At 36.3% G+C, this 17,324-nt stretch overlaps 1 protein-coding gene across 5 annotated transcripts in view; it reads left to right on the forward strand.

Moving 5' to 3' along the window:
• The window catches only part of LOC309860596 (DNA repair and recombination protein RAD54B), a 97,977-nt gene that overhangs the window by 51,810 nt on the left and 28,843 nt on the right, over positions 1-17,324 (forward strand). For all 5 annotated transcript variants that reach the window (XM_082722860.1, XM_082722862.1, XM_082722861.1 and 2 more), the window contains 5 exons: positions 4,124-4,321; positions 6,061-6,342; positions 9,217-9,379; positions 15,253-15,478; positions 15,950-16,157. In XM_082722860.1, the coding sequence (XP_082578986.1) occupies positions 4,124-4,321; positions 6,061-6,342; positions 9,217-9,379; positions 15,253-15,478; positions 15,950-16,157 (1,077 nt within the window). The remainder of the gene's footprint in view (positions 1-4,123; positions 4,322-6,060; positions 6,343-9,216; positions 9,380-15,252; positions 15,479-15,949; positions 16,158-17,324) is intronic.

The raw sequence follows: 17,324 nt of genomic DNA on the forward strand, positions 1-17,324 counted from the left end.
CCACCCAGGCGCCCCTAGATGAGACATTTTCAATTCTGTTTGTTCTATTGAAAACAATGTATTTGGAATTTTTGAAAGAAAAACATTTAAAGATTTTTATTGAGTCAGAGAGAGTGTACAAGTAGGCAGAGCAGCAGGCAGATGGAGAGGGTGAAGCAGACTCCCTGCTGAGGAGGAAGCCTGATTTGAGTTTGATCCTTGGACTCTGGGACCAGGACCTGAGCCAAAGGCAGATGATTAACCCACTGAGCCACCCAGGCACCCCAAGAAAAGAAAATACTAAAGGCTTGGATATATGGAATGTATAATTAAGCCATCCAGCTGTAGAGTAACTATGCTTAGGAATTTTTAAGATGATCATATCTGCTATCAGTATTAAAATGGCAGTATCTCCCTCTTCCTCTTTTATCAAAGCATGATTTTGAACATTCTTACTTATGAATCTTGCTAATAGACATTTAAGTCTCTTATTTATACAGACTGTCTTTTTGGTATTGATTTGTAAAGTACCTTACAGGGCCAAGGGTAAAATAGATCAGAACCAAGTTTAGAACTAAAAATTACAGCTGGAGTGGAATTGTTAGGGGTAATTAGAATGTAGCAAATTAATATTTTATGTATTACAAGTAGTCTAGATGAGGGAGGGTTTTGTTCCTTATGTGTTCAGTTTCCAATATCTTTATTCTACTTTTTAAATTTTCTCTCTTCCCTGCCTTAATGGCATACATTTAAAATGGGACTAAATAGGAAAGGAACCAAGACCAGATGATGATGATGGCAGTTAACATTTAGGGAATATTTATGTCAAGTACTGTCCTAAGGGTTTTACGTATAATAGCTAATCTAATGCCTACAACAAACCTGTGAGGTAGGTATTAGTATTACATTCATTTACAGATTCATAAACTGGCATAGAGTGGTAAGTAACTTGTCCATGGTCACTTAGCTTATAAGTGGGAAAACTCAAGATTCAAACACAGGCAGATTAGTTCATGCTCTTCTCCTCCTCCTACTGTTCTTCAGAAGAAAGAGTATATCTGAGAATCTGTGGTATTTCAAAGTTGATTATAAGTAATTTCTGAATTCTCAGTTTATTGTCTTTTGTTCTGTTTATTTTTTCTTGGCACAAGGAGGGTCCTGGACATAACAAGTCAACTCTTTCGGCTCTGTGAATATAACAGGGTATTTGACTGGATGTTTTTCCAGCCATTTTGATGAAGACATACTTTTTACTCTTGTTTTACAGCAATCCTCAGCAATCACATTGTTTTCTTGGATAATGTAATAAAAGAAAGGAATAGATTTTTAAAAATGCAAAATGGTATTATCAGTCATTCAATGCACATTGACTACTACTGGTAGAAATACTGCAAAGACAAAACTAAAGTTGGCTAAAATTGCACACTAAAATTTTTTAGAGTTCAAAAACTGATCGAGCATCCCATCTATTTTGTTCATCCTAAGAACCTGTAAGACTTTATCTGGGAAACTCAAAGCTGGTAAAGAAAAGTGATCAACAAATGACAACTACCAGTTATCTAAAAACGGATGTTTTCTTGACTAGAAACTGATGGAGTAATACACTTTTGTTAATATTTATGTATTCAAAATTTGACTTAGCAAAACTGCATTTGGTAGAAATTATGGTTTTAAAAACTCATGTTCGCAAAAGCTATAGTCAGTAAAATATTCATAAAAAAGTGACTGAGGAATCAAATCTTTGTTAAAAAGTTTACATGGAAGATAATCCTGAAAGTAACAGTTCATAAAAATGAAACTAAAAATGGACAGCAATGGAGATGAGTTCAAAGTCAATTTCTTTTTTTTTTTTTAAATTTTTATTTTTTTTTAAAGATTTTTTTTTTATTTATTTGACAGAACACAAGTAGGCAGAGAGGCAGGCAGAGAGAGAGGAGGAAGCAGGCTCCCTGCTGAGCAGAGAGCCCAATGTGGGACTCGATCCCAGGACCCTGAGATCATGACCTGAGCCGAAGGCAGCGGCTTAAACCACTGAGCCACCCAGGCGCCCTCAACGTCAATTTCTAAAGCTAGTTTCTCATGAAAATTAATTTTAAGATGATTCTGTTTTAATATTTTAAGCATAAAGTCAAATGTTCTTTGAATCAAAATGGCAGTTTTGAAAAGTACCATATTGTTCTGGGCATATGGTGATGAGCAAGATCAAACCTTGACTAGTTTAGTTGGGATGGCTAATATTAAATAATTTGTCACATAATTAACTGCTGAGGTAATGCTGAAATAATAAAGCAGGATCTAGCTGGGCAGTAAGGGAAATTTAAATTGTATGGCAGTGTGAACAGAAGGTAATTTAGAATAGTATTTTGGAGGAAGAGGTAGTTGGCCTTTTGGCTAGAAGTAGTATGTTTTCTTGAAGACCATTAAGACTTATGGATTTTAAGAAGGATACACTATCAGATTTACATTAAAAATGGAAAAATATAGTGAATGTGGAAAATGGTTTTAGGGAGTAGAGGTGGCAAGAGAAGATTTCAATAGGTCTCTTGGGAAGATCCTACAGTAGTAGTACGGTAGCTCAGATCAGAGACGGTGATTTGAGGAAGAGAGGAGGGAGAAGGCAAACAGTACAGAGCTCTGGGAGCCATGTGGGGCTAGAATCACCTGAATCTGTGATTGATTGCCTGTGGAACTGAGAGTAAAGGATGTCAAGCATAATTTCCAATTTTTTGGCATGAATGAGGGTGATGGTACTCTGAGAAATGAGAAAACTGAAGGAGGAACAATTTTTGGAGAGAAGATAAGTGGGCATGATGAATTGAGATGTTTATGAGACATTCATGTAGACAGGTCTGAGAGGCAATTATGTACAGATACACAGATCTGGAGTCATGATCTGGGCTAGAGAAAAAAAAATATGCAAGGATGGTATTAAATTCATGCGAGTAGATGAACTAATGTAAGGAGAAGGGCACTGTGAGAAGAGGGTCTAAAACTCAGGTTTGATGAGCTGGCAAAGATGTTTTAGAAGAAGCAACCAAAGAAGTAAAAGGAAAAATTGAAATGTGTTAGGAAAGCTTTAAAAATGGGTCCAGTATTTCAAGGAGGAAGTGGTCAACATTGTCCAACACTTTTGAGAACTCTGACAAGACAAAAATACCAATAAATATTGGCAAGGAACTCCTTAATGACCTTTAATGAGGGTGGTTTTGGGGGGGACTGGACTGTAAGCTAGATTGGAGTACAGATCTTCCTTGACTTATGGGGTTATGTCCCAATAAACCCACCATAAGTTGAAAATATCGTAGGTCAAAATTGCATTTATAGGGACGCTGGGTGGCTCGGTCCGTTAAGCTGCTGCTTTTGGCTCAGGTCATGATCCCAGGGTCATGGGATCGAGTCCCGTATCCGGCTCCTTGTCCAGCAGGGAATTTGCTTCTCTCTTTGCCTCTGCCTGCCACTCTGCCTGCTTGTGCTGTCTCTATGACAAATAAATAAATAAAATCTTTAAAAAAATGCATTTATACATCTAGCTTATTGAACATTATAGCTTAGCTCAACCAGTGTTCAGTATCCTCTGAACATTTACATTAGCCTACAATTGGGCAAAATCATTTAACAACCCTATTTTGCAATAGAGTATTAACCATCTCATGTAGTTTATTGAATAGTGACAGTGAGAAACAGAATAGTTGTGAGTGTTTCAGTTGTTCAGCCTCATGATTTCATGTTAGACAGGGAGTTGTGGCTAGCTGCTGCTTTCCAGCTTCACAAGAAAGGATTAGCCTGCTAGCCTGGGAAAAGACCAAAATTCAGAATTTGAAATAGATATTTTTTCCATGGATGTTGAATATCTCTGGTTTCTAGAGTTTTGAAATGTTTATGGTAATTATGTTATTCTTCTTGAACTGATTTATATGACTTTGAGATGATAAGTTTATATTCATTGTTCTCCTGGTAATGCTAGTCCTGACATTTGGATTTCTTAATTTATAAAATACTAACAAGAGTATGATCAAATATTCTTTCATAATTTTAATACCATCTAATTTTCTTGTGCTTTTATTTTTGTTCCAATGACCTTACTACTTAAAGTTGACCATTTCTAACAATGTGGTTTTTATTTTATTTTATTTTTTAATTCTAGTTCACGCAGCCCCTAAAGAAATAACAGTGTTTAAGAGACAAGAAGAGGAAGAACCTCATAGCCTAGTTAAATATTTCAGTGTTCTTTGGTGTAAGGCTTCAAAGAAAAAACACAAAAAGTGGGAAGGTGATGCTGTTCTCATTGTAAAAGGAAAGTCATTTACATTAAAGGATTTGGAAGGCAAAGACATTGGAAGAGGTATTGTGATATTACCTGATGTTTATGATTTGGCCTACAACTAGTATATATCTGAGGTTACATAATTAAAATGATTGGATTTTATAAAGGGTTAGTTAGATTAAGATGCTCTTTAATTGACTTGCATGTCTAAATTATCTCCATAATAGTTAGTCTAAGAGTCTTATGAACACTAACTCTGAAGCAAATCTCATCCCATGAAATAATTATATATGGTTATTTTGGTATTTTTCAGAGATTAAGTTGTTTGTCTTAGTGTACTCACCCCCCAAAGGCTAAATAATTAAAGTTAGAAAGATGTTGATATCACGAGTGGAATATTATGTAATTTCAATGATACCCCCCAAAAATTTGAAAAAAATAACAAGGGAAAAAATATGGCAAGACATGATCTAAATTAATACATCTAAATTGGAGGTTGTCATTATTTGTATTATAAAATGTTGTCAGGATGATTTGTGCTGATACAAGTTAGCTCACAAATTCAGAACACTTAACACCGACCATGTTTTTTATCATTATCTTATTGTTCAGTTTGGAATATGGCCCATTACTGTAAAATTCATCCTATATGTTCATTCATTCATTCATTCATTCATTCATTTAATAATATCATACTTTATAGTATATAACTGTTAAGTGCCAGGCACTATGCTAGGAGTAACTCCTAGCATATAAATGGATATAATTTATAGTTTAGTGGGGATAGGGCAATGTAATTATAATGATAATTAGGAGGCAGTATAATAATTGTTTCAATGAGAATTTGTACTCCATGCAGTAGGAGGTAGAAGGACCATTTAGGTCTGCCTAGGAGGCTGGGGAAAGCTTCATAAGAATTATTTAGGGAAGTATTTGAAGGATAAATAGTTTTGTAGGATATGAGAAAGGGGCATATAAAAGAGGGAATAATATATACAAAGGCACAAAAGCAGGGGAGAATTAAAACTACTGGTTCAGTGTTTCAGGATTTTTTTTTTTTTTAAGATTTTATTTATTTATTTGACAGAGATCACAAGTAGGCAGAGAGGCAGGCAGAGAGAGAGAGGAAGGGAAGCAGGCCCCCTGCTGAGCATAGAGCTCCATGCGGGACTCGATCCCAGGACCCTGAGATCATGACCCGAGCCGAAGGCAGCGGCTTAACCCACTGAGCCACCCAGGCACCCTTCAGGAATTTTTATATTATGTGAAGGTCAGTGAGTGACAAGAGTGTCAAGTTGAGGCTGAACTGAATTATCTGCAGCAGAATTTTTTCATTATAAAAATATTGAGGGGTGCCTAGGTGGCTCATTCAGTTAAGTCTCTGATCCTTGGATTTGGCTGATACTATGATTTCAGGGTCATGGGACTGAGTGCAGCATTGGGCTCCTTGCTGGGCAAGCTTGCTTAAGATTCTCTCCTTCTCCCCCGCCCCAACTCTCTCTCAAAAAGGGGAAAAAAAAAAAAAAGTCATTTCTCTACAGACTGAGCCAACAAGCACCCCAAGCTATGTTCTCAATAATTAAAGAAGGCCTTGCTTTCTCTAAAGCTTGGCTGATTTTTATAGCTTTATTATTTATTCCTTCTGATTTTTAGTGTTTTTTTTTTTAAAGACAAAATGATAAATTATGTTTTCATTCTGGCTAATGGGTTATACAAGGCTATTTGCATTCAACACGCAGTTTTCATTCTGTAGAGTTATGGGAAGGTGACTATGGTATCAGTAAATGGAATTCACATTCTCCCTTCTCAATTTAAAGGCGTTGCGTATAAATTCAAAGAGCTTGAAAAGATTGAAGAGGGCCACAGACTGATGATTGGTGGAAAAGAAGTAGAAATCATGGGTATAATCTCTCCAGATGATTTCAATAGTGGCAGATGTTTTCAGCGTGGAGGAGGAAGCTCTGCTATTTCAAGTTCTTCTCAAGCTGCCAAGAAGTGTTTCTCTAACCCCTTTAAAAGTGTTTGTAAATCAAGTTCAAAGGAAAATAGACTGAATGGCTTCCAAGATTGTAGACCACGCCATGACCCATATGCTCCAAGTAAGATGTAAAAAATAATTTAAATATTCTGTTTTTACTGTCAAAAAGTATTTGGCATGTGAATTTAAAGTTTAAGTTTTGTTTAAAGTTTTCAGATGAAAGTATGTATTATTCTTCAGGTATATAACTCAAATAAGGAATAATGTTGAAGTTGTATAATATAGTTTGGGAATCATTTAAAAATAAATGTATAATTCTAAGAATATAGTAATGAGAATGTCATATTTGTGTTGAAGGAAAAATATACAAATTGGAGAGGTATACATACATACATATATACATATATATATGATTTTGAGTAATATCTGACATCTTCAGCAAAAAAATATTAGTCAATTCATGAGTCAGGATTAAGCTTATACTTTCTTTTGATGACTGTATGCCTTGATTGCATGCATTAGTGTATTAAAGTGTTGAATGGTGTGATCTCGGGTCAAGAATTTAAATTTTATCATGAGAATTCAATTTAATAAATTAATTTTCACATTAATGAATCTAATTTAAAAATCACATTTAAAAATAAAACATCTCCTCTCTTGTTTGTTTTTTAATTGCTTACTCAACAGGAATTTCTTCAGTGCCTTTTTTTGCATTGAGCCCAGAGGTAAATTGTTATCAAAGATCTTCCCATTTACTTAGGAGACAGACAAGTAAATTTGAATTATAGGGTAGTGTGGTTATTGCAGTCGGGGTACAGAGTAGGCTGCTTTCATATTAGTAGTAAAATTAAAAGTACATAAAGCAACATAATTAAGTATTTTTTGTAAGTATTATGGAGATAGAATTTTTGAAATAAAGGAGTCTTTGAGATCATTTAGTTCAGTCTCTTTGTGTTTGAAGAAAAGTGAGGTCAGAAAGATGAACTGAAATTGTTGAAATTCAAATAATTAGTGATAAATTCGGGATTAAAAACCCCAAATTAAAAGTTCCTAGCTCTATGTGAGCTTATCAGAGACTTAATTGAAAGAGAAAGACAGAAAGATAGAAAGCAGAGAACAGAAAGCTTTTGCTTCTGATTTTTCTTTTTATCCACATTTTTTTTCTGTCCTGCCATCTCTTTTAACAGGCTTCCTTCTCCTTTATTCTCCTTTTTCTTTGCCTTCCTATTACATAATACAGGGATGTGGGGAACCAAAAGAATGATGTGCTTATTCAAAGATCTGACTTGGAGTCCTGATTTTGCCACTGACCTAACTGGTTCTTTAATTCTTGGGGTAGTCACCTCTCTCTTGGCTTTGTCTTCTCCAGTATAAAATGTGGGTTCTAATTACTACCATAGAGGCACAGAGTGCTGCTATATGCTATGTATAATAAATACTTGTTGACTGAATGAAGTTTTATAGTGATTATATATACATGGATGTGTGTGTTTGTGTAATATAATTAAGAATCCTTTGTGTAAATGCTAATAAGTAGTTGATGATTCTCATTTATTTATCTTGCCAAGGGTAGAATTAGGTTTTAGGCTTAAAATGAAAACATGAAAGATTTTGTAATCACCAAGTGATGCTTCCTTATTGCGAAGGTAGAGAGAGAGGCATCTTAAAATTTGGACTGGTGTCCCATTACTGTAGTGGTTTAAGTTTTATCTTTCTTAAAGATGGATGTTTTGTTAGTTGGTTTAGATTCTATAGTCTTTCTTATTTCAGTAGTGAATTATCCTCACCTCTGTCTTCCCTTTTTTCCCTTTGTGTTTTTCAAAAGAGAAAAAAAAAATGGGCCCATTTCTTGGTTAGGAACCAACAAGGAATATACTCTTGCTTTGCTACTAGAATACAGGGAATGCCAAGGGCCGAATTTTCCATTTTCACTCTCCCTAATCCTCTACTGCCAGGAAGTGACCTCAAGAATAGGAGTTCCTTTTAGTTGCTCAGAAACCCTAGATCCACAGAAAACTTTCCTCTAGGTGATTGGTAATGGTTAAATGTGACCAAACTCTCATTCCTGTGACTGTGTGTTTCTGCATTGGTGGATATTTATTTAATTTCCTGGAACCTATTTTCTTTATCTTCCCTTCTCATTTCTGTCCTTTTCTTTTTTCTTTTTGTTTTATTTTGAAAGTCTATTACATTTTTTAACTACAATGTAGACATATAAGTATATCCCCCAAATAATTTTGATGAGTTTATTATCTAACTTTAGATTTATTGAGAACTGCTTTCCAGTTATTTGAATTTGAATTTGTATTTTTTGGTGATATTTTAATAAATCCTTTAAATTGTATTAGTATATTTCTACTGAATTACCTTATTATTCTACAGTTACTTTTTTTTGCTGCTTTGTAAAGATTCAGGAGTTTGACATTCATGAACATAGTAATTAAAGCAAATAATTATGGCAAAGTCAATGGAAAATTTGTCATCCTTTCTTAATTCTTCTGATTAATAGAAGTAATAGTCATTGTTTGTGTGAACAGAAATGAAGATAATGGAAGCCTTATGTTAAATTTGGGGTACCTTTCTAAAATAAGAAGCTGTGAGCATTAGCAGCTGCAACTTGGCAAAATTCCAACCTGTAGTTTCAGTTGGAGATAGTTCTCTTTGCTCTGAATACTGAACTATTAAATGTTATGGCTTACTGAATTCTTTACTAAACAATAGTAAATTTCATTGGTTTTGAAGTACTTTGAGGCATATGAAGTTTAGAAAGCTCTTTGAAATTCTCTGCCTGAAATCTTACATCAATAAGACATGAGATTATTTTTAAATTTTCTTTTCTTGCCTACTATCAGTATTACTAAATGTCCAGCTTCCCCCCCCCCCACAAATGATAGCAAATAATTATAGGCTATGAGTAATTAAAGCAAGTTAATATAGTTACTGACAAAGTGAAATTGCCATACGTTAATAGTTAAACTTTCATCTTTTTCTTAAGATTCTCTTGTAATGTCACGACCCAACAATAATTGCCAGTGGACATTCAATAAGAATTGTTTTCCTATTGTGGATGTGGTGATAGATCCTCACCTTGTATATCATCTTCGACCACATCAGAGAGAAGGAATCATATTCCTTTATGAATGTGTAATGGGAATGAGGTAGGAAAATAAATTATTTGTTTAGTCTAATCTGAGTTTTTTGCTTTTTTTTGTTTAAAGATTTTATTATTATTTTTTTTAAGTAATCTATCCACCCAACATGGGGCTTGAACTCATAACCCTGAGATCAAGGGTCACATGCTCTACTGATTGAACCAACCAGGCAGGTACCTACCCTTAGTCTGATCTGAGGTTTTGTTTTGTTTTGTTTTAAAGATTTTATTTATTTATTTGACAGAGATCACAGATAGGCAGAGAAGCAGGCAGAGAAAGAGGAAGGGAAGCAGGCTCCCTGCTGAGCAGAGAGCCCATGCGGGGCTCGATCCTGACCCTGGGATCATGACCTGAGCTGAAGGCAGAGGCTTTAACCCACTGAGCCATCCAGGTGCCCCTGATGTGAGTTTTGATTTAGCCTGTAACATAATGGTTTTCTACGGATACCTAGATGGCTCAGTCTGTCAAGCATCTGCCTTTGGCTCAGGTCATGATCCCAAGATCCAGTCCTGCATTGGGCTCCTTGCTCAGCAGGGAGTGTGCTTCTCCCTTTGACCACCCCCCATGTCCCCCCTCATTCTCTCTGTCAAGTAAATAAATAAAAAACTTAAAAAAAATGGTTTTCTAGAAAAAACCTGATATAATGAGTCTTAGTACATCATGAATAATACTTAATGTATACATTTATTCTTTTTTAAAAAAATTAACATATAGTGTATTATTTGCCCCAGGGGTACATATCTGTGAATCATCAGGCTTACACATATCACAGCACTCACCATAGCACATACCCTCCCAATGTCCATAACCCAGCCAGTGTGCATTTATTCTAAAAGTGATTCTTGAGGAGGCCTTGTGCCAGACATCCTGCTAGGAGCTGAGCATATAGGAGTCAGGGCCATGGTCCCTACCCTTAAGTAGTTTTTAAAATATTTGAGGGAATAGGTAAATATAATCAACCTGAATATGGTACAATAAGAGCTTACTAGTATGAGAAAGGGTTATAGGGGCAAAATGGAAGTAGCCTTTAATTCTGCTTATGGAAAAAACATTTTCTTCTAGTCTCACTTCTACTTTAAAAAAAAAAAAAAAAGAGCTCCCCAACTCCCTTTTTTGAAATTTTTTTTTTTTTCAGATTTTATTTATTTATTTGACACAGAGAGAGCAAGCACATAAGCGAGAGAGAAGCAGTCTCAGGGAGCCTGACGTGGGGCTCAATTCCAGGACTCTGGGATCATGACCTGAGCCAAAGGCAGACACTTAACTAACTGAGCCACCCAGGTGCCCCTCCCCCACTTCCATTTATTTAATTATTCATTCATTCATTCATTTATTTTTTTAAAAAGATTTTATTTATTTATTTGACAGAGAGATACAGCGAGAAAGGGAACACAAGCAGGGGGAGTGGGAGAGGGAGAAGCAAGCTTTCTGCTGGGCAGGGAGCCCGATGTGGGGCTCTGTCCCAGGACCCTGGGATCTTGACTTGAACAGAAGCCAGACGCCTAACAACTGAGCCACCCTGAGCCACTATATGTAACGCACCCTCCCCAACTCCCTTTTAAATAGAGTTTTCTGATAAAGAATTGTGGTGTCCTCTCTTAAAGATACTTTAGAGGATATACATAGACACAAAAAAGCCAGACAAAGGAAGTAAAAAAGAATCAAAGGAATCTGCTAACATCTTGTTATATTTCCTTCTAGTTCTTTTTCTTTTGTTTTAATGCATAGACCTTGATTTTTAAATTGACCATTTAATAGGGAATTGAGATAATAAATTCCCCCAAACTCTTATTTTTAAAGATTTTATTTATTTGACAGAGAGAGATACAACGAGAGAGGGAACACAAGCAGAGGGAATGGGAGAGGGAGAAACAGGCTCCTGCTGGGCAGGGAGCCTGATGTGGAGCTTGATCCCAGGACCCTGGGATCCTGACTGAGCCAAAGGCAGATGCTTAACGACTGAGCCATCCAGGCGCCCCCTCCCCAAACTCTTAATGAAGAACCTTTTGATGACAGGTTAAGGGAATACTAAATCCCAGAAACTTCGTAGACTCATGTTCTTTCTCAAAATATGCTTTTCTTTTTGGAGATTTTGTCTCATTTGACTGGGAGGGGATCTTTAATTTCTTTTCTTTTACTTTTCAATGTAATCAAACCTGAACTTTTAATTATTTTGAACTCTTAAAGATCTTTGATTCCAGATCTTTTCTGGCACCCCACTGCAGCAGTGCTGGTACCTGATGTCCTACAATTTTATTTTGTCTGGATTTTTGCAGTAGTACTTATATGTCTGGTTCTGATGCTCCTCAAATTCATTCTACTTATTGCTACTAGCTTGATTTTTCTGAAAAGCAGTTCTGAACATGGCATCCCTTTGCTTAAAATGTTTCAGACTCTCAGAACTGAGAGCAGTGTTTCCTGATGTATTATATGCACTTCACTGGTGGGATGTGGGATCATTTTAGGTAGACATGGACAAGCCTTGTTTTTTATTTTATTTTGTTTTATTTAAAAAAATTGAAGGATTTTATTTTTAAGCAATTTTTAAAAAAGATTTATTTATTAGTCGAGAGAAAAAGAGAGAGAGAGAGTGCAAGTGTGTGTGGGGAGAGGGGCAGAGAGAGACGGCTCTGCTGAGCGTGGAGCCAGATGTGGGGCTCCATCTCATGACCCGGAGATCATGACTTGAACTGAAACCAAGAGTCGGATGCTTAACCTGACTGAGCCACCCAGGTGGCTCTGTCTGTCATCTCTATACCTAATGTGGAACTCGAACTCACAACCCCGAGATAAAGAGTTGCATACTCCACCCACCAAACCAGTCAGGAGCCCCACACCTTGTTTTTAAATTCCGATAGTATTTAATTAGTGAATTATTAGAAAAAAGTAGCATATTAAGTCCTTAGTTTCCTGGATTTATTATCCTTGGAATTTTAAAATAAATCTAAATAAAAAGAAGTTGACTTAAAAATAGATGATAACACATATGATATCACATATCGCAAAATTAGTGGTGTTTGGGAGACACCTGCAAGATGCAGTCGAACTTTCAAGAGTAGGTATGCCTGCCGTCTTTAGTCTCTTCCTGTCTTGCCAGGTTCATAGCCTTTGTGTTTCCTTGCTTGGAATTCAGTTCAAGCTCCAACTATGTTGACCCTTCAGCTTTGAAAAGGGCCATCTTTTTAACGAAGCCTTTCTGCTTTCTTCCTTCCACTGTCGAAGGATGGATTACTATTTTTTCTCTGCCACTCACTACATCTCAGTTGGCATTTGGTCTTGCACTGTCACATTGTTGATATAAAATGATAATAATGGGGTGCCTGACTGGCTGGTTTAGTTGGTAGAGCATGCATCTCTTGATCTCACAGTTGTGAGTTTGAGCCCCAATGTTGGGTGTAGAGATTACTTAAAAAAAATAAAATCTTAAAAAAATGATAATAGAGGCATCTGACTGGCTCACTCAGTTAAGTGTCTATCTTAAGCTCAGGTCTGATCCTAGCGTCCTGGGATTGAGCCCTGTGTCAGGCTCCTTGCTCAGTGGGGAGCCTGCTTCTCCCTTTGCCTGTCGCTCCCCCTATTTGAGCTCTCTCTCTCACTGGCAAATATATAAAATCATTTTAAAAAATGATAATAATGGCTATAGTTCATGTTTGTGATTTTTTTTCTGTACTTTGAAATGGAAAGCATAGTTGATTTTTGGATATTATTTTTACTAATAAGAAAATGGGTTAAACTATAATAAAACTGTACTTATTTTAATTTAAATTCCAGTTAATATATAGTGTAGTATTAAGTTTCAGGTGTACAATTGGGTCATTCAACATTATTTTTTGTTTTTTTAAAGATTTTATTTTTTTTGACAGAGAGAGACAGTGAGAGAAGGAATATAAGCAGGGGGAGTGGGAGAGGGAGAAGCAGGCTTCCTGCTGAGCAGGGAGCCCAATGAGGGGGTCAATCCCAGGACCCTGGGATCCTGACCTGAGCTGAAGGCAGATGCCTAACGACAGCCACCCAAGCACCCTTAGTCATTCAACACTACTTTTTTTTTTAATTTATTTTTTATTTTTTAAAATATTTTATTTATTTATTTGACAGAGAGAGAGAGAGATCACAAGTAGGCAGAGAGAGAGAGGGAAGCAGGCTCCCTGCTGAGCAGAGAGCCGGAAGCAGGGCTCAATCCCCGGACCCTTGAGATCATGACCTGAGTCGGAGGCAGAGGCTAAACCCACTGAGCCACCCAGGTGCCCCTGTCATTCAACACATCTGTATAATGCCTGGTGCTCATCACAGGTACCTCCTTAATGCCCATCACCTATTTCATCCATTCCCCCACCCTCCTCAGGCCTGGTCACCATCAGTTTGTTCTCTATAGTTGAGTCTGTTTTTTGGTTTGCCTCTCTTTTCTTCCCCCATGCTTGTTTGTTTTGTTTCTTAAATTCCACATATGAATCAATATAACTCATCACTAGGGAAATACAAATCAAAACTATAATGAGGTAACCACCTCACACCTATCAGAATGGCTAAAATCAGCAACACAAGAAACAACAGGTGTTGGAGAGGATATGAAGAAATAGGAACACTCTTACATTGTTGGGGAATGCAAAGTGGTGCAGCCACTCTGGGAAACGGTATGGAGGTTCCTCAAAAAGTTAAAAATAGAACTACCTTATGATGAAGCAAATATTTGTGAAAGAATACAAAAATACTAATTCAAAGGGATACACACACCTCAATGTTTATAGCAGCATTATCTACAATAGCCAAATTATGGAAACAGCCCAAGTGTCTATTGAATGATGAATGGATAAAGAAGATGTAATGTATATACACAATGGAATACATTACTCTGCCATAAAAAAGAATGAAATCTTGTCATTTGCTATGACATGGAAGGATTTAGAATATTATGCTAAGTGAAATAAGTCAGAGAAAGAACACATACTTATTTTTGGTACTATGCTTAGTTCCTTTGGACTGTATAACTTAAAGTATATATAAATAGATGACTGGGTGGCTTGGTTGGTTAAGTGTCTGCCTCTGGCTTGGGTCATGGTCCCAGGGTTGGGGGATTGAGGCCTGAGTCGGGTTCTCTGCTCGGTGGGGAGTCTGCTTTTCCCTCTCCTTCTGCCCATGCATGCTCTCTTTCTCTCTTTCAAATAAATAAATAAATAAAATCTTAAAAAAATAAAAAATATATAAATATATATCAAAACTTCAAAAGCTATGAAGTGATATAAACATGCCACTTATAAATAACATTCCTTATAATATTTAATTTTAAATTGCATTAACTGAGTAGATTTGTAACATAAGATTTGTAACCAAGTTACATGTATTAGACCAATATATAGTTTTTTCTTTTTTCCTTACAGTGCAAGGAGCTCTAAGATTGAGGACTTCATTTACTGCCAGATAATCATAAATACAGCTCAACAGATCTTTCTGGTTAAGACTGCAATGTAGTTTAGTGTTTTGATGTCTAGTGCTGAACCTGATAAAAATTGCTCAACTATTAGTGATGAGAAGCACAGTTATAGTTAAATTATTCTAATGTAGGTATAAAATTGGGATATATTTCTAGTCTCTAAATATATGCATATGAAAGTAACATGATTTGGATTCAACTGTCGAATTTCAGATTTATTTTAGTAATTTAATTGACAGTAAATATATAATGAATATAATTATCAAAGATTCAAAAGAGAGATGTGTTGTAAATCAGTTGCATCAAACTGGAAAAAGGGTTTGGCACGGGGTAGAGTTTGTCCTAATTACAAAATACCAGCTTTTGGTTCTTGACTAATAATAACCAATGATATTAGGGGCATAAAATATTTTCCTATTGTGACTAAAAGAAGTATAATTATTTCTAACAGAGTGAATGGCAGATGTGGAGCTATTCTTGCTGATGAAATGGGTTTAGGGAAAACATTGCAATGTATTTCGCTCATCTGGACTCTGCAGTGTCAGGGACCCTATGGAGGCAAGCCAGTAATAAAGAAGACGCTTATTGTCACACCTGGAAGCTTGGTGAATAATTGGAAGAAGGAATTTCAAAAATGGCTAGGAAGTGAAAGAATCAAAATATTTCCTGTTGATCAGGTAAGAGACTTATCACAGTTCAGCCTTGGTCATTTTCTAAATCTCTATGCTTTTCTTTTCTTTTTTTTTTTTAAGATTTTATTTATTTATTTGAGAGTGAGAGAGAGCATGAGAGAGGAGAAGGTCAGAGGGAGAAGCAGACTTCCCATGGAGCTGGGAGCCCGATGTGAGACTCGATCCTGGGACTCTGGGATCATGACCTGAGCCGAAGGCCGTTGCTTAACCTACTGAGCCACCCACGCACCCCTCTCTATGCTTTTGAAATCAACACTGCAGTTTTCACTGTCTGTAGGGTAGTTTTTTAAATGCATGTAACTCCCCAACCTTTGCAGAAAAACATCTTGGCTTATAATTTGGCTCTTTGAGTTAACATATTCTAATTAATTTCTGTCAGGAATATGCTGCTTAAATTTGATTTTATAGTTTTAGCCCATAATTTGTTAAATATTGTCTTTTTTTTTTTTTTTTTAGGACCACAAAGTAGAAGAATTCACTAAATCTCCATTTTATTCTGTTCTTATCATCAGTTATGAAATGTTACTTCGTTCTTTGGATCAAATTAAGAGTATAAAATTTGATCTTCTAATCTGTGATGAGGGCCATCGTTTGAAGAACAGTGCCATTAAGACAACTACAGCCCTCATGAGCCTCTCCTGTGAGAAAAGAATAATTCTAACTGGTCAGTATTTACTCTGGGGATGATATGATAGAATTTTTGCCTACTTATACAAGATTTGTAATATGCTTGGCATACAAAGAATTGGTGGTGCTGGATGAGGTGCGTATTAATAAACCTATGGTCATTGAGTCTTGGTAGGATTCTGAATTTTCAAATCCCTATGTAATTTTTTGCATCCTAGATTTTGGAGGTTTTGAAAAATAAATACAGTGGTATCATGGTAAAGAATGTAGGAGATGGGTCTGTACTACCTCTGCTTGGTTCCTAAGGATGATATTTATAGCTGTACAACTTTGGGCAAGTTATTTAACTTCTCTATGCCTCAGTTTCCTTATCTGTGAAATAAGGATTATAATACTTTATTATAGGGTTATTAACAGTTACTGTGAAGGTCAAAGGAGTTAATTCACATAAAGTTCTTGGAAGATTACCTGACCCATGGTAAATGCTTAATATAAGTATCTCTTGTTTTTATATGTGTATGCTGCATGCACGTAATTTATTGATGATCAAACTTGCTGGCCCAAGCTGTCTGGAAAGGTGGGATGGCCCATATGTAAATACAAGAATCTTTTTCTACTCACTTCTTTTTAGCCTGTATTAGAATCAGGCCTGATTAGCTTTCCTCCCATACCTCACTTTGGTCTTGTGTGGCCCTTCCAATTTCTGGAGAATTATCCTTGTTTGAAGGAGAGCTTCCACTCTCCCCTGCAACTTGGTCAATGGTTGACTCATATGGAGGTAAGTGGAAAATGCCAGAGCCCTTGCTTTAGGGTAATTTCAGGACCAACTTTATGGTACAATTTATATTCTGAGCCATCCTCCCTTAGTTTCTTTTCCTGCTATTCTCTGATTCCATTATTCTTTTTCTCCTGAGAGCTCTCCCTCCATAAATGTATAGCCAAATCCCTGTCTCAGACTGTGCTCCTGGAGAACCCAATCTAAGACACAAATCCTTTCCTGCATTGATTATTGGCAGATGGGATCAGACTATCATGAGTGGCTTGCATGAGTTAGCTGGGGTTGGATGAATATCTGGAAGCCAGCCATAGGATCCTTATACCTTTGTTTCCCCTCTTTCTTTCTTGCCTTTCTCATTCTGCCTATCTTTTTTTTTTTTTCATTTTTTAAAGAAGATTTTATTTATTTATTTGACAGAGAGAGATC

This window comes from Mustela nivalis (genome assembly GCF_964662115.1).
Source record: "Mustela nivalis genome assembly, chromosome: 2".
NCBI lineage: Eukaryota > Metazoa > Chordata > Mammalia > Carnivora > Mustelidae > Mustela > Mustela nivalis.